This window comes from Melospiza melodia, chromosome 1, assembly GCF_035770615.1.
Source record: "Melospiza melodia melodia isolate bMelMel2 chromosome 1, bMelMel2.pri, whole genome shotgun sequence".
NCBI classification, from domain to species: Eukaryota; Metazoa; Chordata; class Aves; order Passeriformes; family Passerellidae; genus Melospiza; species Melospiza melodia.
In genome coordinates, this window is record NC_086194.1 from 32,786,706 (window position 1) to 32,809,854 (window position 23,149).

At 40.7% G+C, this 23,149-nt stretch overlaps 1 protein-coding gene across 1 annotated transcript in view; it reads right to left on the reverse strand.

The window, feature by feature from the left end:
• IGF2BP3 (insulin like growth factor 2 mRNA binding protein 3) overlaps positions 1 to 23,149 on the reverse strand; it is a 111,745-nt gene that overhangs the window by 34,723 nt on the left and 53,873 nt on the right. The window contains exons 4-5 of the mRNA XM_063153171.1: positions 8,119 to 8,170; positions 7,962 to 8,025 (exon numbers count right to left, since the gene is read on the reverse strand). Coding sequence (XP_063009241.1) covers positions 7,962 to 8,025; positions 8,119 to 8,170 — 116 coding nt within the window. The remainder of the gene's footprint in view (positions 1 to 7,961; positions 8,026 to 8,118; positions 8,171 to 23,149) is intronic.

Here is a 23,149-nt window from a genome sequence, read left to right on the forward strand (position 1 = left end):
TCAGCCAAGATTTCGATTACACAAAGCCACTGTATTAAGCACTACAAGTTAGCTCTTGCTTGTCCTGGGCTTCTTTACACTTTAAAGATTTTGCTGGTCCAACCCTACCAGCCAAACCTCACAGGAGACAGAGCTTATACACTCAAAAGCATTCTTTTGCCTGATTTAATTTAAATCAATTTCCCAAATAGAATTAAAGCTGCACCAGAGGGAAAACTTTCTAGCTGCTATCAGAGCACCTTCATTAGGGTTTTTGCCAGCACAGCTATTTGGCTGGAGCTTTCACAATAACTGATATAGCTGTGACAGGAATGAAAAAACACGTTTTTATGAAAGAAGAGAGCACCTTCACCTCAGCAGGAAAAGAAGCACTCAAACCAAGTCAATGGCATCTGAAATGCCCCTTAGACTGCAACAGCACCTTGCAACTTATTAATTAGTCACGTTGAAGGTAAGTTTAAAAGTTAACAAGGAAATTAAAGCCCCATGTCTATCTTAAACTCCCCATGAAAGCAAAGTTGTTAGAAGGCACTTAAAATGTTGTTTCAATTTCTCTTGTTCTTACAGTAAAGCATTGAAGAGGGATACTGCCCAAATGTACCCAGCCCTCTCTCGCTGTGGTCTCTCATGCTGAAAAGCTCCTGGTCACTCAGCATTCCGTCTGCTCTGTCCCTCTTCCTAACCAAGGACAACTCTGCAGGCGCTCTTGGGTCTCCTCTTCCCAGGAGGAACAACTCAACTCAAAAATGATAGATTTCCAGAAGGTAGGACACCTTCCACTCCCAAACAGATTAGAGTCAATAAGACTAAATATCTAGCAAACAGTAGGGATAACTAAGCTACACATTGGTAAACCAGTGGAATAAAATAAACATGTTTGCCCCAAAAAGGAATTTAAAGTATTACTGTTCAGATTATCATTAATATACTGGTCACTGAAATATGCACTGAAATATGCCAGACTTAATATTGGACCAAAGATTACTGACAGATTTTCTTTAAAACCAAAATTTAAATTGAAGGCCTTCGTGGGAGGGAGGGAGTCTGCATCTTTTACTAAAGAGCTCACCAATACTTTCATTATAAAGCTCCAACAACTATATGCTCTGGAGGTAGGTCTCTGAATTCAGAAACTTAACCCTGCCCCTCCATTCATGAATATTTGCAGGACACTACTGCCAGTTTACCAAACATTAGCCTCAGCAACACTTTTATGCCTGCCTCTACTACAGAGATAAAAGATTATGATAGCCAGTTGCCTACATTTTCAAGGCCAGCAAGTGAAAAATACTATTTGTCTCCTGGGTGTCCCATTTCACAGTCTGGGTCACAAGAGCTGTTGAAGCCCAGTTAAGAAGTGGTATTTGGATACCAAGGATAACAGGTCCGTCTTCTCCCAGGGGTTGAGCCAGCATCCTCAAAATACTCCAGTCTGACAGTAAAGAGCTTATGAGAAAATAAGTAATTTGTGTCTTTGGAACAATGTTTAATAAGGGCTGATAATAAATAAGGCCCAAGGCAATGCCAATGAACAAAGAAAGCAAAATATTGAATAACTGATCACTGTTCATTAAATACTTCTGTTAACCAAATGAGACACAGGTCCTTTGGGAATTGCCAGGAGTGTAATTACTCCCATAATAGAGGAATCCTTTACAGCAAGTGGCAAACGAGCTGGATTAAAATTTGGTGAGGTTATTTCAGAGCTGACATTTTTAATCTTTTACTCCATGGACTTGGAAGAGCATTTTATTACACAATAAAACATGTTTACAAAACAGGAAGAGGAGTGAGCAGACTAGTGAGACTTACGTTTCTATGGATTTGTCTCAATTTTTAATTTTTGCATAGATTTCCAATGTCTGAAAGACATTCCACTGAAGCCTCTCTCTCTTTCTGGACATCCTACTTGGAAAAGGGGTCTGAGACCTTTCCTTTCCATACACCCTGAACAGGCTAATTTCTTGTTGGTTGCAAATATCCACGACCTCTGTTTCTAGGCTGAGTTTCCCTGAAATCAACCAGAAGGCTGAATTTCTACCATGAAGGGAAACAGCACTGCCAGACCATCCAGTTGCACAAGCCCTGTTTCTTTTGGAATCAAACATCAAGATGTTGGAGAGATGAACACCGACAATTTTGCAAATGTGCTGATAGGCTCCAGATTAACGTCCATCCCAGCTCATTTCCCTCCAAGCCTTTATTTGACAAGTTCAGGCATTGCTTCTTTCCCAAAATGCATCAGCCTCCTCTGGCTTTAAAACATCTTTGACCAGAATCCCAGCATTAACATAAAACCTGACAGTAAATCAGGGCAACAGGCTTCTCACTCTTCCTTAGAAGTGGTTGGGAAAGGAAAGAGTAGGCTTATTGTTTGCAACCAGGCTTCATACCTATCATGCTTTCACAAAAAACACTTTACAGCAACAACTATGTATATATACACACACACTTGCATATACACATACATGTGCACCACACTTTTCCTAGAAAGAAGGTTGGAATTTTTCTTCTTAATAACAATTTATAAATTACTAAATGGTTCCATCTGTCTATAAGTACCTTAAATTCAAAGCAAACTGAGAAAAGTTCATTTGCCATTGTGGAAAATTAATTATGTCAGCAGTGAACAATCTCTGGCCACAAAAGCCATATGATGACATGGAAAAACAACACACTAATAATTCACCCTGTGAGTCACTGAGTTCTCCATATTTTACAGCCTGACTTGTTTTATAATTTGACTTGTTCAAATGATGGGAAGTCAGAAGAAGAATCAGTAATTAAATACTGATCTCTCAAGCCTTTTGTGGAACTGATATTTCCTGGGTATGTGGTTCCATATTCTACACTGATTTGGGTACACAGACTGGAATGCCAAGATAACTGATTTGCAGTGGATGTAGCACATACCCTGTTCTAGTGCATTTCTTACAGAGAACAAACCTCAGCTTTTGAAAGGTCCCTCTGGCTTGTTGATTCTGGCCTTCATGTTCCAATATTTGACAATTTTCACTAGACTTTTATAGTACAGTCATACACTTCAGCTCTTCTGGACTAATTTTTACCACTTTTGTGGCACTAAACCTAGGGCTAGAATTAGGCAATGTCATGATTCAGCAGCCCTTCAGCACCATAACAAGCTCAGTTTTAGAGGCATCTAGGCAGTGCTTTGGGGGCTGGAGAGACAGATGTGGAAGAAGACCTAGGAAGAGACAAGTGGTTAAGAACTGTCTTCTAGATGGATGCAAAACTGCTGTAGAACAGCATCTAGGACAGCACTTGCTATCAGGAGAGCCGGCCTTGCTCTCAGGGGAAGTCTGAGCCTCAGCTCAAAGCAGGTGACCAGCTCCTCACAGCACTAGGGGCATCTGTTTCAGGCAAAGCTATTGTCACTGCTGCACTCCTCCAACCACAGGTTACACCAAGCTCCTTCTGCAAAGCACATGCTCTCACTGACTGACCACCTGGAGGCTCCAGAACACAGCAGCACCACCTCTGTCCTCCCACAGAGACCCCTGCCTTCCCAAGTGCTGGGGGCTCTCCTTCCATGGGCACAAGTTAATAAAGGCCATGCAAACCGTCTCTGTCAGGGAGCACTGCTGAAACAAACCACAAACCACTTTTATACAGAGTCTAAAAGCCTAAAGAGCCACCCAACGAGGACAAAGATGGAGAAAAAAATTCAGTTACCTGTCCCATTAGGAGGTGCTCTCCTCCCTGAAGTCATTGTTTAAAATTTATATTTAGTAGAAACAGAAAATGTTTCCATTTCACATACCAGCGAGAGCTGGTACACAGAATTCTCTTAGCATAGCTCTGAATTTTTTAATAAAATGAATTCATTAAGAGACTGCAGCAACTACTGTCTATGCACTGATAAGATGGATAGCAGCCTGGCTCATGTTCATGTGACACTTGCTCAGAACCAAGAGTTTCTACATGAAAATGAAACCTTAAACAACTATTCTGTAAATTAGTCACCTGAGTTTTTCCCATCAAAATGACATCTCACCACTGTCCTCTCATGAGTTCCCTACAAGAGGGTGCTTGCCCAGCCTTCTCCCTTTTGATGTTAGTGGAATTTAAACACCCTAGATAAATTATTACAGTAAAAGCAGCAAGTCTTGTGCTGGAAATCATTCTTCCACTGATAGCACGATGACACTAAGCAATAGAAGGAGAACATATTTCACTCTCACATGAGGCTTTTACATACACCACTTTTCTTTTTTCATCCCTGACCAGATACAATTGCATATGAGAAGACATATATGGCAAATTTTCTTTAGCATAATTTTTTTTTACATTAAATAAAAATCTGGGTTTCACCAGTACTTCTGAAAACAAAGCCAAAATGAAACCTAAGCTTTTAATACACCACTGAGTTTTCAGTATTATGATTCCTATGGTAACATTAGCCCTGACCCACAATGGCATGTAAAAGTATTAGTTATGTGAACCCTCATTCATTCAAGGATACATGTTGTGCATACACACACAGATGTGTTTTTCATTGAAAGGCTAATAAAATTTTTTTTGCAATTATTCTGATTAAGAGGTAATCACTAGTGGACTTTCAAAATCCTGGGTAGAGCTAAATCCTGTAGCATGTACTAGACTCCTACACACTGGAATCTTTGGGGCAGGAAAAGGGAGGGTGGTATAACTTTTGAAGCCAGCAGCCATAATTTAGGTGGCAGCATGTCACAAGGACACAGTCAGCATGTCCTGCTGGTTGCAGCCAGGGATTGATATTGGGAGAAGGGGGATTGTCTTTTGGCAAGCACGTGCCAGGCTGCCTCAGCACCTGCATGCAGCTGCTTGGGTTGTGCAGGGTGAACCACGGGCTCCAGGCTCTGTCCCTCACCCTCTCCTCTCTTTCAAATATTCCACAACCCACTACAACATCCAATCATTGCCTATGCCACTAACCAAGCAGTACACACACTTGGTAAAGCCCTCTCCAGTTTCTGGGAGGGAGAGCAGCAGGGGCAGTTTGAGAGCTCAAACAAATCTCTTCTCCTCCCAAGTGCTTGCAGGAGAGGAGAGGAGGGATGTGGTGTCAGACCTGGTAGGGCCAGCCTTCTCTTTGCTACTCACAGTGCTAGAGAGCAAAAGTGGCTTTCCAAGACCCACACATTGCTCTGCACATCCCTCCACAATGCTCCTGGGCTGCCAAACAGTACCTGATCTGCCATGCTGGCTCCCTTGCTCTGGGGTCACAGAAGCAGCATCCTGCTTTTTCTGACAAGACACACTGTGCCTCTCCAGTAGGAAAGAGGCACCACCACATCATGTCAAAGACAGACCTCTGTCCCAGCTAGAAGTCAGGAACTGTGCACATCTCAGATTTTGGGTGCTGTCTGTTCTAAGACTTCTTTCTCAAAAAGACTGCAGCAATCTTCAGTGTCTTCATTTTCCAAGTTAATTTTGGATGCAGACCTGAATTGAACATGCCACAACTGTAGTACCAGCCTAGAGGAAAAAACCTCTGCCACAACTACTTAGATTTGCAAGACAGAAGGCAGCTTAGTTTCCCAGCTGGGTGGAACCACAAGTTTTATTCAAAAGTACTGTCCTCCAAGCAATGCATACCACACTTGCTTATCAAAAGTATCTCCAGATTGTGTTGCAGCACCCTCACCTCACACTGCCAGTACACACTCCAAGAGTCATGGCAATGCCATACAGATATCCAGCAGGGAAGTAGCCAACTTTGCATGTTCTCTCAGCCAACACTACTGAGAGGTTAGTGTGTGCATTGCAAAAAGTACAGCTGAGGTGCAATTAGAACTAGGGACCCACTGTATGTGGCAGCATTGAAATTTTCATGTCATGGTGTTTGATCCAAAAGCCATGGCAAAGCAAATTTTCCCTAAAGAGCTGAATTCCAAACTACAAAGCTTGTTACCAGCTGCTGACTCTTTGCAGCCCTAAACAGCTTTTGATAAAGTCAGTTCTTGTTACTGCATGTCCTTCACGGGATGACCAGCACTGCCCTTATCAGCTATCAGCACTTGCACGCTGCTCCCTCTCCACTGCCATCCCCCACAGCCAGTTCCAAGCAGCAGAGCTAGGTCAGGTCTGGGAAAACCATTTCACTGAAACAGTCACTGTGGAAAATCCACACACATGCAGGTCCTGTAGTGAGCCTTCATTCCAACCCCTCACAGTTTTTTCCCTAAAATTACCTTGATCTAGAGACTTGGGTTTCTAAACAGTTGCAAGGTCACCTCCCAAACTCAGACAATCTGAGCTAATATTTTTTGTACATAATATGGACTCATCTGCTTAGAAAACCCGTGTCATGTGAAACCATTCACAAATGCAAATCAATGTTCCTCCACTTTCTCTACCTGTTCCAAGGAGCAAAACTGCCACCATTCAACCTGCATTGCTTCAGCTGCCCTACAACACCCATGCTGCATGCCAATTTGCCTGCTTCAAACTCAACAGGTTCTCAGTTAGTGTCACATGGTTTCTTATGGAAAAGAAAAAATTATCATCTTAGACACTTCTTCAGAGTCTTTGCTTATCCCAGCATTTCCTTGCGATTGACCCTAAAATTTAGCATCTAAAATTGGGGAAGAAACTGTTGTTTTCATCTTCAGAAGGGAGTGGACAAGTCCAGGAACCCACATCACAGATGACAGCTCAAAAAAATATATTCTACTTCTTTCCATGATATTTTTAGTACTTCCTTATATTTTCAAAGGAGAAACCGGCACACGTAGTACTAATCTGTAACACTGCACCATGATTTCTTCAGAACTAGAAATACAGCCTTTCTTAATTGCTATGCAGCAGAATCAAAAGCAACAGAAGAACCTGAAGGACTTGTTAGAACAATTCAGGTTTTGAGAAAAGTTAAACAGTGAATTCAAGAAAACATTTCCTTTGGCTCCAGCATACACAGGAGATACCACTGACACAAGTTTCCCATCACATTTGTTTATAATACATTTACAAGTAACCTAATGCTTTGAAAGATTAAATACATGTGTCGCATTCAAGTTACGCACAGATGATAATTACTTAATTATATGTACAAATATTATTTCATTTGTAATTTTGAATTAATGCACACCATAAGCACACCCTGCATCTTAACTGCTGGTTTTAGTTTGCCACAAGGTGGCAGAAATTTCAAAGTTAAAATAGATTGTGGTAGGCTATTCCATGAGTTTGGTTTTGTTTGACCTGCCATGACTAGAAAGAGAGGAAGTAAGTTTCTGTCACCAGGTTAAAACTTAAGAACCACACAAGTCCTTTTTTTATGGTAGAGAAGCAAAATTAAACCTTTAGCATGGTACATAATACAGATTTTTAAAGGAAAATTATGCACAAACAATGATTAAGTAAAACATTCTAAAAATGTTAATAACTAGATTAAAAGTTCGCAATCACTGAAGATATAGGCAAGCATAAAGTAGGCAGCCTAAATTTCAAAAATACCAAATAAATTATTTTAGGTATGCATATTATGCCTTTTGTGTGTTGGGAAGCAGCATTAAATTTTCTAACAAAAAAGTCCTGTATTCTGGTTAGCAGCTACATATTTTTCCCCTGTTATTTTTGCTATGATTGTTTGTTAAGAAACAGTCACAAAACAATGAACACTGCAAGAAGGCATTACTGAAATGTGGCTAAAAAATCATTAAACAATAACTCCTATCCTCCCCCAACTGGCAAATTAATTTTCTGCTCTCCCCAATAAAAAAGTTTCTTCAATTTTTCCATTTTTTGAAATTATTAATTCACTTTTCATCAAAATGAAAGCAAAGCTGATTTTAAAAATTGTTAATTAAGGTGAATTACACCAAACTTTCTTAGAAGTCAAGCCTTAATTTACTGTTAAAATGGTGACGTGATCAGAAGCAAAGGCACACGTAAAGTCACAACAACATGAACTCCAAAATGCAAGTTAGGTGACAGAAACAACTAAAAAAGATACTTACTGTCTAGCCTGGTCCTTATTGCCATATGTTACATTTACAACTGCAGTCTCAGTGTCAGTGTTCACTAGAAAGGAAAATGCAACAGGAGGAGGGTAAGTTCAGTGTGCATTCACTTCCCACTTCAAATTTAAAAGCAAATTGAGAGTAGTAACAGTACCTTGCTCACAGTTCTCCACAGTTCCATACTGAGCTAACAAACTATCCAGCACCTATAAGGGGCAAAAAAAATTACAGATTTAAATTTCAAAGCAGGTTAAGAAAACAAAAAAAGCCTCTAAAAACCACCAGAATCTTTTAAATTATCGTAGGAGAATATAGATCATTTAAGACAGCCATTCCAATAAAGAAGAAATTATTATTCCAGGAAGAACAAGCATACATTGCTTTTTTTCTCTCTCCTGTCAGAAAATCTGCATTTAAAACTTCATTAATGTGAAAACACAAAGTAAAACTTCAGGCAGGCACACTGCACTGTATATTCCAAACTTTGAAAATAAACCTTCAATAAAAATAAACCTTCAAAAAAAAACTCACTGTTCTCAGAGTGGGCTAAAGGAGAGGCAGAAAAAGTTAGAGGACAGCAAATCCAAAATAAAACTTTCTCCATGTATTCCAAGAACATATATCTATCTTTGTCCCTGTTTAGAGTTATTGGGGTTTTTCCTCCTAACACACTTAGGTTGTACATAAAAGTGTCATTCTCTTCCTTAGTGGAGAATTGTCTGTGTGGAGAAGGTAACAGGAAAAACCAGCACACGAAGAGCTGTTTCAGAATTATTTTGACAGATTTCTCAAAGATCACCATGCCAGAGGAACCATTCACAACAGTACCTTCACCATTATTTGAAAATCACAATTAATTTTTCCTTCAGTAGAAAGCTAGGAAGAAACAGGTAAATGTATGTGACAAGTGGCAAAAGAAACCTAAATTAAGTAGTTGTATTTTGCATAGTTTTATTCTTGTCAAATGGAGGATGAAGAAGGGGGAAATACACAAGCTTCTGGAGAAAAATCAAGGTGTCAGAGTATTCCTGTAAAAGCATTAACACACCCACAGTTGTACCACATCTAAAATTCACATGGTATAGAGTTTTATTTTTTTCCTGGTGAGAAATAATGTTGCAGAAAATGGTGACTCTGGCAGTAACTAGCACAGACAGAAGTGCAGCAGCATTGTGGTGTATTGCATCCTAACATTTTGTCTCAAATTTAACTGATGCTGGAAAGGTTCACAATTTACATTAAGAAGTGAAAAAGTAAGTTTGCACACCCTTCTGTAACCAAAATGACATTTCTTCAGATAATCTCTTAAGGAGAAATGTAAGTAAGAAAGGGAGGAAACCCCTTAGGGAAAGGAAGAAAACAAAGAAGCAAAGATAAAGGAAAGCAGTTGGCATAAAAAAGCATCTGTGCCACTTCCCTTTGCTAGAACCAGCAATCAAGTGTGCACAAACCCCCAGTCCCTAAAAATGTAAAGATGTAAAATTCAGACTACATCTCCATGAGATTACAATTCCTAAATTATAATCTATCCATCTACCACATACTTTTACTACAACTGTATTTTATATGCCAAACCCAAAGACAAATTATATCAGTGCAATTTCCACTCTTTACCACCTACTAAAGTTTAAACTGCACAGAGATGTTTCAAAGGTAACATTTCAAACCAGGTATTTAAAAGGCAATTCAGTGCTCACCAAGTTTGAGAATGCATTACTGCTTCTGACTGCAGAATTTCCCCATCCTTCTTGTAGAGACTCTAGTAAGTTTTCTTGGCAAGAATTTTGTTTTCATAGACAAGTTGTTAATTGTCCTCTCATTCTACAAGTAGAGATTAGCTTAGTCTGAGAATTTCCCTTTTCAATCCCCTAAAAAATAATTTTTCTGCTGCTCCTCGGATCTGACAATTGGAATCTAAGTGAATGTCTGCGCTGAAATTTGCTAAATATTACTGAAGCAGAGATGCTCCAGGGGATTAAAACAAATTAAAAGTCTCTGGAAGATCCTTTTAAGACAATTAAAACACTGGCACAGATGAGTGGGAGAGTTGTGAGGTCTTGCAGGTCTGCAGCTGTACCTCACACAAGCCAAGAGAGCCACAGCATGAGATTAGAGGAAAACCTCCTTTCACAGACTGCTTAAGGGATCCACTGAAACCAGTGGGTGAACAGAACCCCAGGTGGGGTCAGGGATTTAAAACAAGAAAAGCAAAGCTTTTCCTGGCTTAGAGATCCTTTCTGGGATGTTTATCTGAAATTAGATACCAAATAGTTCACTAGTCTGATTAAGCAATTCCTTTGTCCCTACAGTATGCCAACACCTGTGCTGCCCAACACCACAGACCGTGCCACAACATGGGCAAGTGTGCTTAGCTGTGATTATGTTTGAACTGTGCAGACCACCACTCATGGCCACTCTGCCCCCAAAGCTCCATCATTTTAAAACAGAATTTCATTTTCATCCTTATTCATACAGGCAAAGAGTGCTAGAATACCAAAGGTACCACAACAGTTTGCTTGGTAATAATTAATCAATATTTTATAAGGTATTTCTATATTCAACTTATATTCTGGGCTAAGCATACCTTTATATTGCAACCCACATATTAAAGTCACCATCTTCACTAATAAAATAAATACTTTAAAGCTGAATCCACACAACTGTTAAAAGACACATTTTCTCTAAAAAGCACTTTCAGCATGTTTGTGATCAGCCATCAGAAACTTCTCACCACTATCCCTTGTGTCTGCTTCCAGGAGCCTAAGAACCCCAAGACTGCTTTGCTGTTAATGCTGAGGAGCAGCCCAGAATGGCATGTACAGTATCACACCCCTCTCCAGCAGGAGTTCTCCACTTATACTGCTCCTTAATCCTCTTCTGATCCATTTCAGTCAGAGACAGTGTCCATCTGGGCTTTAATCCAAGTGGTTCCCATCTTTTTAAAATAGTTGCTTTACTGAAAAGATTCATGAGAAGTTTCCTCAAAGGATTGGAGCTTGCTTTAACCAAAATGAGAAACAATCCTCTTTGGTCAAAGACACTTGCTCTCTACAGCATGGTCTTCAGGAGAAACTTGAATTTTCATCTCCCATCAGCCTCATGCAGCAGGACTTTAAGTGTGATCATCACTCCAGAGGTAGCCTTTTAAATAAAAATGCACTAGTACAAAAGTTCCAGCAGCAGTTGGGGTATGTGTGAGTGAGTGTGAGGAGCAAGCTTCATGGGTGAGAACACTTTTAACCGAACCAGCTGATCCAGTGGGGAAAAGTCATTGCAGTCATATTCAAAGCCAGATCCTTTATTGTAACTCACTTTGAAAACACAGAACTCAATTCCTGCACAAGTTCCTTGCTTTACATGTATTTACTGCAACAGTCAGTTTCTATTTACATCTTTCATTTCTTCATATGTCTCTTGCTATCTTTTCACTCTCCCCAAATTTCTCTCTAGTCCAAAGCCCATAGTTCTGCTGCAAAACAAACATGTTTTGTTTGAGCTGCTCTTCCGTAACACTCTTCGTGTACAGCCTTGTTGGGCAATCAGAACAAAATTCAAAGCCAAGTTGGTGGTGCAGCAGCAATTCTGATGAGCAGCTGAAAAGTTTATTTGTACAAATATTTAATCTAAGCTAGAAAAAAAAGGTCTTTCCTTTTCTTGAGCCCTCCTTCTAGCAGTTGTCTAAATTGGGTCTCCTGCTCTTGTTATAGCACAGATGTCTCTCTCACAAAAAGCTGCAGTCTTATACTGTGGACTTTCATTCATCAGGCTCTAAAAGCCAATTCTGACTTCATTATAAACAGCATTACCCTACACCAAGCCCCACAAATCAAGGCTCCTTTACATGGAAAAAAAAGGAAGGAAACATTACTCTTCAGTGAAACCGAGAGCTCGATGCACACGTTAAAATACCGCAGCTCTCGTACAGATTTCACAGGTTTAGAAGCAGCACTTTTGAACAAATCAGAGCAGTTTTCTACACTTTCAGAACAGACTATTTTATACACATCATCTCATAGTGCTGTAGGACTTCTGCTGTACACTGTAAGGAAATTAGTCTCAAGACATCTGGTCTGTAAGCACAGTTATCCATTCTGTTTCTCTCTCACACATGCACCTAGCGACAGGAACGTCACACTGCTGCTGGAGAACCTGAAATTTTCTCCTCTCATGTAGACCAAATCCATTAGACCACCACCACCACCCCCTTGTTTCCATGACTCCTGTGTCATGTTGACAAGGAATTAAAATTAGACAACACAACTGAAATCATAAATAGCAGAGGCTAAAAGAGACAGAAGTATTAGGGTAATTCAGTTGAGAAACCACATAGAAATGTTTGGCTGCAAAGTCTTTGAGTCTACAATGTGATCTAACAAACAAAAATTTTTTATTTAATTGGGGGGGGGGGGTGAAGGAAAACAAAAGAGCCAGGTAATGAAAGGAGGATGTGGGTGGGGTAAAAAGCAGTGCTGATATCACAGATACTGAGCCTGGCTGAACCATGAATGCCATCTCCATATTTCAAGTACTTTCTTAATATACCTAAGTCAACAAAAAAAAAAAAAGTTACCATAATGTCCTTTTCCATTAATTATATTAATTGAGCCTAACTAGTCTGATGTGGCCCCCACCAGGCCCTGGTGTACTAGAATTTGCAGTGCAGCAGGAGCAGACCTGGCATTTTGTGACTTGGAGGTGTGATATTACCTTGGCAGAGGTGCTGCTCCTCTCACAGCCACATCAGCTGCCAACAACTGACCTTGGCAAAAAGGCTCCTCAAAGCACCTTCAGTTTGGCATTATTTTTGGCTGGTAGAAAAAAATCAATATTCCCAACAAGGATCCCAGCTAGCATGGCTTTAGAAGGAAAATTAAACTGAAGAAGACCCTAATAAATTCCTGAGGGTTATTTTTGAAAGGTGTAACTTGGATAACACTGCATTGCCTGAATGCAGACTGTGGTGGACAGGTGAACTGAGCTCCAGGTCACCCAGTGCATTGCTCAGCCTCCCTGCATCACTGCCACCCCCCACAGCCCAAACACAGCAACTTTGCCCATTTTCACCAAACAGGTCAGAGCATGCTGGTTCCTTGTGAAGGCAAAGCAGCATGGACATGGAATACCCAATTCAGTCTGCCAGGACACAGTTATTTTCCCAAAACCTCGTGAAGGCATTTGAATAGGCAAAGCCAGTCTGCAATGGCTCAACGCGCTGCAGCGTGTGGTGATGGTGTTTTTCATCTTGTAGGCCCTCCAAAACCCAGTTTACTGTCTCATGAAACCATGACCATAGTCTGGAAGAATCAGAAAAATAAGCCTGGAAGCTGCTGAAGTCATTGTTTGCACACACCAGAAAGGCAGCGCCTGAAAACAATAACTCTGGCTTATTTACCACATCCCATACAAACCCTGGAGTGAATTCTTCTCCTGGGAACTTACAGTTGTATCCAAATGTTCAAAACTAATAATAAGTTTACCCTATAATACAATTCTGTTTAGGTGGCATTACCAGGGTTTTAAGAATGTAATGCTGAACCACAGAGAACAAAGACAAAATTGTCAAAGGATCTACTAATTGAGTGACCAATTTGGACACCAAGGGCTTGATTTTCCATAGTGCTCAGCACGTCTGTGTGTTCAAAGGGCAGCTTCAGTGCCACTTCTGGTAGTAAGGGGAACACAGCACTTCTGCAGGAAAGACCTCAGGCTCATCACAAGACAAGCTGAAGCCACTGTTAGCAACTAATAGCAACTTCTGCTTAGGGAGGGGAGCACAGCACCAGAGACCAGAACGTGCAGGATTCAGTTTGCCATGGCAACAAATTCAATTCCCCTTAACCAAAAGGGTTTGTCTTCCTCAAAGCCCTTGACTTGCTAACAAATTAAGAAAGTGTGTGGTGAATAACTGGGTCACAGCTCTTATGGACTGCTCATCTCCACTGCACAGGCTGGACTTGGTGGCAGCAGAGCCACCCTCTGGCCCCAGCCAGCATCCCTCCCTACAGGGCTAAGAGCAAACAGCAGGTCCCCATTTACCTTGGTGTAACTGTGGAACTTCTGAAATGCTCAATTAAAAGAAATAAGGAGGTAAGGGATGTTGTAAACTATTTCAATTTCAGTGTTTTGAATTAAGCAAAACATAGGAAGCAACTGAAAATAGGTATCAGGTAGAACATCATGTGGAACTGTGAGTACAACTATTATAACTAACTCCACATACCACATGTGTTTAAGTATTTCTAGATAATACTGCTGGACCATTTAAATTGTTATATATATATATACACACACAATCCCTGTATATTTAAAAAGGTAAAGGAAAAAGAGGGCTAAATGCTTTAAAACCACACTAATATGAAATAGCATTTAAAAGTACCTGCCTTGAATCTGCTAAGTCAGAAATTGCTTAAAGTATAATTACTATGATGTACCAATAGAAGGCTGGTTTCTAAATAAAAAAAAGGAATCCAACAAGTATAAGCAACATGATAAATCATAACAGATAACATCAGTATCAAAACTCCCTCCCTCTCCTTTTTTCTAAAAAAACTAACTCATACAATAGAAAAATTCACTGAGAGAATATTCTAATAAAGCTCTGAAAAGAGAAGAAATTTCAAAAGAAATTTTTGGGCTACTAGATTAGCCCAGGTGCTGAACACAGAACACAAAAAGTTCTCATGTGCTTTCATGTTCCCACATTACACCCTAAGCTGGAAATAGTCTCTTTAATGTCTGATAAGGACAAAAGATTAGCGTACATTATGCTAAAGATGCACGAGATGAAGAAAGAAAAATCATAGTATCAAGGCTGACAAATGGCGTTAAATGGTCTGCAAGGCTAAAAAAAGTACTTGAGACATGTTTAAGAGAAAAGCAAAAAACCTCACTTATTAGATGCATGGGTGGCCTCCTTCACAAAGAGATTAAAGGGAGCAGGATAATTCAGTTTGGAAAGGACTGAGAGGGAATATGATACAGGTATTATGAAATAACGAATCATATAGAGATGGCCAAATTGGCAGCTTCTATTCACCCTTCATCTAAATTAAATGAAAACAAGTTTGAAAACACAGAGAAAAAGTATTTATGCAACATTATCTGAACACAATTAAGCACCTCACAATATCTGCTACAATACTTCATTAATCTCCCCTCTCTTCACACTAAGGGTGTAACTTCAAGTGCAGTTGCAGATAACACTGGAGTTTATGAACCAGGTTAACACTAATGTTAACCCTCCTGATTCAGTACCCATCCTTATTTCCAGAAATGAAAAAGCACTGTCACACTGATTGGTCCTTAAAGGCGGGAGCTGCTGTTTTATGGAGCTGATCCCCATTCCCAGTAGCTCCTTGTGGGCACTGTTGGGGTCCCTCCTCCTGGGGCAGACGGGCTACCAGGACATTTCTGGGCTCGGTGTGAGGGAGGGAGGGAGGGATCACACGCCGGGCTGGCACATGGGGGTTGTGAAACGTAGCAGGATGCAGCAGCAGCACCAGCTCATGTTCAGCTGCCTCCTCTCCAGCTGGGGAGGGCAGCTTAAGTGGAAACACTCCTCACTACTTCTACCATGTCATTTGTAGTTTGCCAAAGGGAAAGAAAAGAAAAAAAAAAGTTTTAAAAGCATTACTATCCGCTGAACACTCATTACTCAACTCTGATTAAATGATAGAACAAAAGCAAGGGAACCGGCAAATCTTAAAGAAATGTTTGGAAAAGACACTGGGATAAAGGATGATTTTTCTGCTTTACTCACAGGGCTATACTAAGATGCAGTTGGTGCCTTATTGGCAGTTTTGGCCCTTTCCTGTGGAGGCACCAAGCACTGGTCTCCATCAGGAAGGCCGTGGCTCAGCCTGGCAGTGCAAGCTGCCATGTCCTGTTCTGGGCCATGAAAACTAGAACAGAAACATCTATGTTTTTTCCTGTCCCCTTCATCCTTTCAGTCCTCTCAATTTTGTTACCTCCATGTCATTACAGAAAATGTGTTCTTTTTAATTGTGAGCTTTATCAGGGAAAATTGTATTTCTCCTATACACTTTACTCTCTTTTGTCTGTGTGTGCAAAAATAGCACTTTTAAAAGCTATTTTCTGTAGCTATTTAAAAGTCTTGATGCCACTTCATTACTGCTCTACAAGGCTGGTGCTAGCCTGATATTTTTAGTTTCAGCACAATAATAGTTTGTGCATTCAAAAAAATGCCTTCTGTAAAGCTGGAATCCTGCAATTATAACAAATATCTGTCAGACTTAAAAAAAAAAAAAAATCAATTTTCAAATCATCTTTTGGAACCTATCAACAATTACAAATTCCAAGAAATCTCTCCACAAGGGCACAGGCATAATTTCAAGAAGGGGCCACATGTATGAAAAGTGTTCCCTCTGGTACAGATATGACTGTGCTTTGTAGAAACAGAGCCAAGCCAGAGCTTGATACCAGGGAAATCTTTCCTGGGAAGGTTGTCCCATATTTTAACATTAAGAATTTCTGCTAAGATCTGCTTGCAACGATCCAAAAATGATAGAGGGAATCACAGAGGAAAATCCTGTAAAATGGATTTAGTTCACAGATTAATGCAGATAAAAAAGTAGTATATTATAACTCAGATGGAGATCACGTCTGAGACATTCCCTCTATTGTGCACAAGATGCAAAATGACAAGCTTCCAGGAAAAAGATAAGTCCTTAACAACCACTTCATGACTATCTCGAGTCTCTTTATAACCAGGAAAAACTATAAAAAGATTGAAGCATTTTTCTGGAGCTGTAAGATTCCCCTTCTCCCTTTATGAAATGGTCATCCATAGGATGCATGGCCTGCCTTCGGCTTCTCAGCAGATCTACTGAGGACAGCACTGCTGCGGAGCAGAGGTGTAGGTTTGGCCTCCAAGCAATGAGGTTCTGACAGACAGGAGACTGCTGAAGGGAGGGAGCTGTTATTTGCATTTACAGAGGCTTCCAGGCACATGGGTGCTGGATATCCTCATCCAAAACTTTCCCTGAAGCCGTAGGTGCACACCATGCACTTCACTTCCCTAGGTGGGCTGGCATGACCAAACTCCTGCCCCTGAGGGCAGACCATCAGTAGCTGTCCTGTAACTCACAGGGCAGCCCAGTTACGCAAGCAGTTGTAACACCTATTCCTGAAATTACACAAGTCAATCCCCACAGCTAGAGAAGACTTTTTCCCTTTTTTTTTTAACCCACCTCTCCTAGTTAGTGTGGCTTGTTTCCAGGGAAAGGGGAGGAAAGAGGGCAACCTTACCTAGTCCCTACTGTGAGGGCTGGGCACTGAAAAAAAAGTGGAGAGGAGTTGCAGGCAATACTCAAGAACTGAAGCCTGGGATCAAAGAGAAGCAAAAATTATACACACTTTATAACATGGAGTGATCCTGGTGGAACAAGTACACCATCTTCAAATGCTTGAGTTACCTGAGCTGCAAAACTGAATTGAAATAAAATCCACAGTAAAGGTTTCCACAGTGCTAACACAGAGATGAAAGCTTTGCAAACAACAACAATTACATGCTGCCAAAGCCTTCAGACTCCAAAAACATGAACCTTGGAGCAAAGGGGAAACATGGGTTTTTTGAGTGCAGAAAATTTCTGAAGTAAAACACACAATCTAGTGGCTACCTAATCACTCCGTCATCAAAATTAGGGTGTACAAATTTAAACACTCAAAACCAAGCTACTAAAATCCACACTAAAGTTAAAGAAATATTATAATGAAATTCTGTTAAACACAAATTTACCAAGATGTGTGGGTTTTCCCAGTCTACCTTAAAGAATCCTGGTATTAAGGCCAACTCATGCACTAATCTGACAGGTAAGGTTCAAGATGTTTACAAATAGCCACAAATTTTTCAATGCAATTATCTAAACTAGAAATTAAGATTTCAAGAGATGCACTATGTTAATAGCATTTGACCTATATGTAGCAAAACAATTCAGAGTGCGAATGCTGAGTATTAGCTGACAGCTTATGAACTGTGAATTACTTTTAAGAATCAGTTTTGAAGGAGCAGTTGAATGAAGAGTAAGATCACTGGAACAATTCAATGGAAAGGGCCACAATTAAATGAGTTAATTATACCTAGGGTGTAAGAGTGACCTTCACTTCCATCTACTTGCATTCAGGGCCTTCTACAAAGTAGTGAGCTTTCCATTTGCAGAATGCATTCAGTCCCCAGCAAGCTCTCAAATGTTCAAGCTTATTGTTCAACCACATTATTAATAAAATTAGAATGTTTTCCCTCATTTTAAAGGGGAAACAAAAGAAATGCAATCACAAAGGAGGCAAGTTTACACTGTTGCACTCACTCTGCAGTAATTATCACTCAGTAGTTATACAGATCTGAAAAAACCTACCCTCATTTCTTACAAGCATTGGGATTCATAGAGGAAAAGGGGAATATTAAATAATGTGGATGATATAAGGTCTTGAGGTGTTTACTGTCCTTTTATTCAGTAGAGTTGTCCTTTGCAAAAGTCATCCTTGAGCAAGGATCTGAGCAGTTTGGTTACACCAGACTAGACTGATACACTTGGTCTTAAGAAAAACCCCTCAACACAAACCTGTTTTCCAGAAGCCTGGACTCAGTTTTGATGCAACCTCCTTCTTATGCTCTGAACAGGCACTGCAAATATTTGAATAAGTGGCTCAAGTTGTGTTTCATTGCTACTCCATAAGTAGCTGCACAAGCCATCCTCTGCTGAAAGTACTATAACTCTCTACAGCAATGTTTCCCTGAACATTAATAAAAACAATCTGTAGCACTAAAATTTAAGAGTAAAGGTGAAGAATACTGCACAGCATGAAGAAGTTGTATGCCATTTACCACTTTCACATTTACTGTACAACAAACTATGTTCCCTTGTCAAAACAACTCCTTCTCCTTAAAAAAACTTTAAATTTAAATTTTTTGACATTTAAAAAGCCAGCACTGTTTAAAATAAGGGAAGTAGGAGTGTAAATCCCAGTATACGCCTGTATGAATGCACACTTCATTCTGATTTTTTCACTGATTCATAGCTAAATACTCAGCTCAACAGAAGGGGAATTAGATTTTTAGGCACTGAGGGAAAGAGTACTTCAGTGCATTGCTCTTGACATGGAAAGAAAGAGGAGGCGGTGTAAGAGGAACTAAGAAATCTTGGTTATTCGCCTGTTGAATATTTAGGGAATCACAGATCTTTAAATCCTTGCTCATGGCATCTGGATAAGAATGAACATTCTATTCAGAGCTAAGGATGGCAAGAAGATGCAGAGAGCAGTAGTAGAAGACTGCTGGAACAGGGCAAAGCTTTATTTTGAAGCATTAGAGGCACGCATGAGCTCAGCAGCTGTGCACGAGCAGCAGCACCAAACCAGGGTAGCCCAGAGAGCCTGCAGGTGCAGCCAAGGGCTGCCTGGACAGCAAAATGCACAACAAGCAGCTGAAGGAGGTGTAGCCTAGCTGGGAGGCTGGATGGACACCAGGAGCAGTGGCCAGCCTTTGCCAGGTCTCCTGAGATGGAGGCGAACAGCGGGGCGGGAGCGGTCAGGAGGGATTTCTGAGGGAACATGATCTGAGCCGTGTAGGAAGGGACATTGATGAAGTCTGAGCTATTGTGGAAGCAGTAAGTTCTAGAGGTGCTTGTAAAATGAGGCATCATGAAAGCCATCCAAGAAAACCTCAACAACAGCATTTAGGGACAAGCTGTATCATAACCAGGTCAGAGAAGGAAGCAAATAGGAAGATCAGGATCCCAGGTCAGAGGCCACACAAGAGCAGCTCACCAGTGCAAGGGAACATAAGATGAACAAAAATGAGAAGGATGGAGAAACACAGTAGCAGAAACCTTAGAAGTCACCTAATCCACACTCCCTTACAACCACATACCCTTACACATAACACATCCCCTGGTGCTTGTTTCAGGGAGATAGAAATAGCTCAGCAGGCTTAAGCAGTCATATACCAGAAGCCATAAAACACAAGACAACACTGACAACATGATTTTCATCACCCAGATACTTGAAAGCAGGGGAGCAGGATGGAGAATCAGAAGCATGACAGACAAAATCCTCTAATAAACACAGAGCTGTGCTCAGCACCAAGGTACTCTGAGATAGTCTTCATACAAGAGTCAACTGAATAAAGGTGGGCCTGGTTGCACATATTCTACAATAAAGAAATGTTCTTAAATTACAAACAGAGACCACAAGACACAGAGCACAGCATCCCAGAGGAGATGAGAAATATTTAAATGCCAAGAAAATAAATGCAAAAACCCAAACCCTCCTCTTCCCCTGTGAAACTAGAAGCAAACTTCCCAATAAGCAACGAGAAGGTGTCAAACTCTAAAAAAAACGTGGACACTGAATGTGGAGAATAGGCTTCTGCACCAGCACAGCTCCTGGAAGCACTACAAACAGTGCCTTTCTGCTGACTTACTGCTCCAAACTGCAAGGCAGGATAAGCTGAGGACATCACAGGGTTTCTTTACTTTAAAAATAGAAAATGCTCCATGCACTGGGGGCCTTTTACCAACATGTAATATTTTTGACTTTAAATGAATGTGGGAGTTTCAGACTAACAGGCTGCCATATTGTCCCCTCCAGGACATCACAACATCCCTGGCAGCAGGGCTGACAACACCAGAGGAGCTGCTGCCAGGCACAGAGGCAGGCTTAGAAACCTGAACACCCTTGGCTAGAATTTAAAGTCTAAACACTCTGTACCACCCCAAAAATACATGCAAGCATTTGGCCATTCTGCCACATAGCAACAGTAAAATCACTTTTCCCTCTGCTTACTTGAGAGCATGGTTAACTTGCAAATCAGCACAAATAGTCAGCTCAGTTATGGCAGAAAAAAATTATGGGATGGGGTAACATGGCCGAATGCACTGCAGCAGCCTGTGGAAAGCAATACCCCATGAGGTCTGGCAGCAGATCAAGAGCAGTCACTTCAGTTGCTTTTCAGATTATATAGCTTTGTGAAATTATTTTGGTAATATTCAGCCTCCTAAAAACCTCCCTATGGAAAGTGGTCTTTTCCAGTCCCTTATTGTTGAGCTCTTACCCACCAGTGCACAATGTGCTACTGTAGTTGTGCTGGCCGCCATGCCAGCAGCACAGAAGTGGTACATGCTGCTGAACCAATGAGACCAGCCCAGAACACAAGGAATGTCTCCCTTTCCAGCCTCCTCTTTAATTTTAGTGCACACACAGCTCTGCTGCCAGGACAGGCCATGCCAGGCAGATATTTGATTTGTAAACAGACACTCCAACATGCTCATCTTTGCTGCAGGCTCCAACTTATCTTCTGCTATTCCCAAGTAGCATGCAGGAAAATTTCTGCATGCAACCTGATCTGCAATATTGAACTTTCACAAGAAAAAGGCAGATAGTTCAGTACATGTGGATGACCATATTAGTTTTTCCTTGAAGAAGCAAGGGAAAACCCAACCCAGACTTTTCCCTTGTCACCCTCCAGCCCAGTTCTGGGGTGTTCAGGAACAAAAAGCATAATTAAGGCAGACACACTTTGCCTCTGCACACTACAACATGCACAGGGTGTGCCCTCTTTGTGGTTAATGAAGGCTCTCATGCCTTCCAATATGATAAAGGAATCACCTCAGGGTTAACACTCTGGAAATATGAATAGATGGTGACAAGGAGCCATACAAGCTTTATTCCTTGCATTGTCTCCCACCAGGACAATGCAGGGCACTCCTTAACCTCTTATCAGCGGTGGCCATCACAGAGCAGCTCTTAAAGTACACACCAGGTGTTATCACAGACAGACTTAACTCTGAGAAATCATCTTGGACCCTCCTTTTTCTGGCAGCCATTTCAATACTCAGTCTTAGATATCCAATTTCAGTCAACCGGTGTCTTCTGAGGTTAAATTTTGATTCATTTAATGTTCATTTCTGCATGCTCAGAGACAAACAAGACAGATTTCACTTTCAGTTTGCTTGGTATTTTTTTCCTTGACCCTTTCAGAAGAATCCTCACAAGAATGGATATGCACAAAAATGTCAGCAGCCTACTTCTAGATGAGAAAATGACCAGGCCTTCTGGACTGATGGACCAACTGCTCCACTCTCAATCTTCCCCTTGAAGTCATCTATCTCAATGCTAACTAATAGTGCTTTTTTTAAATGGTTTTTTTTCCCCTTCCATGAGTCTTGACTAAAATCAGAGGACAAAATTTCCCCTCAGTACATTTTTAATAACAGGGCATTGTATGTGAAGGTATCTAACACAAGACTACCAAGCAGGCTTTCCACTTTTTCCTCCTGTCTTCCACCTCAGCCCTATCCACTTTGGGTTCTTTTAAGTAGAAAAGTTACCTCTAGTCATTTTTCTTCGCAATATCTAGCTAACAATGAAATTCTGATGTGACAATGATACAGAACCTAAGTCTCTGAACAACAATGCCTGTATGAGAAGATGTTTCTTACTGTTTTGGCTGCATTAAAACTCCTGTTAAAATCTTCAATGCTTGCGATATTTTTATATCTGCAGACAAGAAATGAGGAAATAACTCAAGAGATCTCTGTCCAAATTCTGGGAAAAGGAAGCCTGATTTATCTGCACTCTTGACTACATCTGTGACTACGTGTTACATAAATACTTGGTATAATTTTTTAAAAAGCTAACAAATAACCATTACCCACTTCCTCTCATCTGTTTCTTGTTATGGTACAGGTAACACCTTCAGCTGGCTCTTCATCACAGGAGAAATGCTAAAAGCAAGCTTCAACAAGAAAAACATGAAGCTAGTGAAGCTATTTGTCATATTAACCACCTTAGTACATTCTCCTAAGTAATATTGTAATATAGAACATTGTTCTCCTAGAAACCTCTTAGACAAACATTCAAATTAGTTTTGGCAGTTGGCAGATGTAAGTCTAAGCAAATCCATCCTTGGGATAAGTTAAATTTGTTCACAGAAGTGGTCCAGCCCCCCATTTCTCTCCACACTCCTGCTGAGGTCTTCACTGCCACTGCTGCCGATGTGGATGGCAGCTGCTTGTGCTTCAATGCATGCAGCTGACTATATATTTTCTAGAAGTTAAAATAGTGTCCTTCTACTGTGTACAAATGCATATCCACACACACAACATACTGCACATATTCATTCATACCCCTCCCACTTGCAGGGTAGCAGGACTCAGCATGGAAGAGCA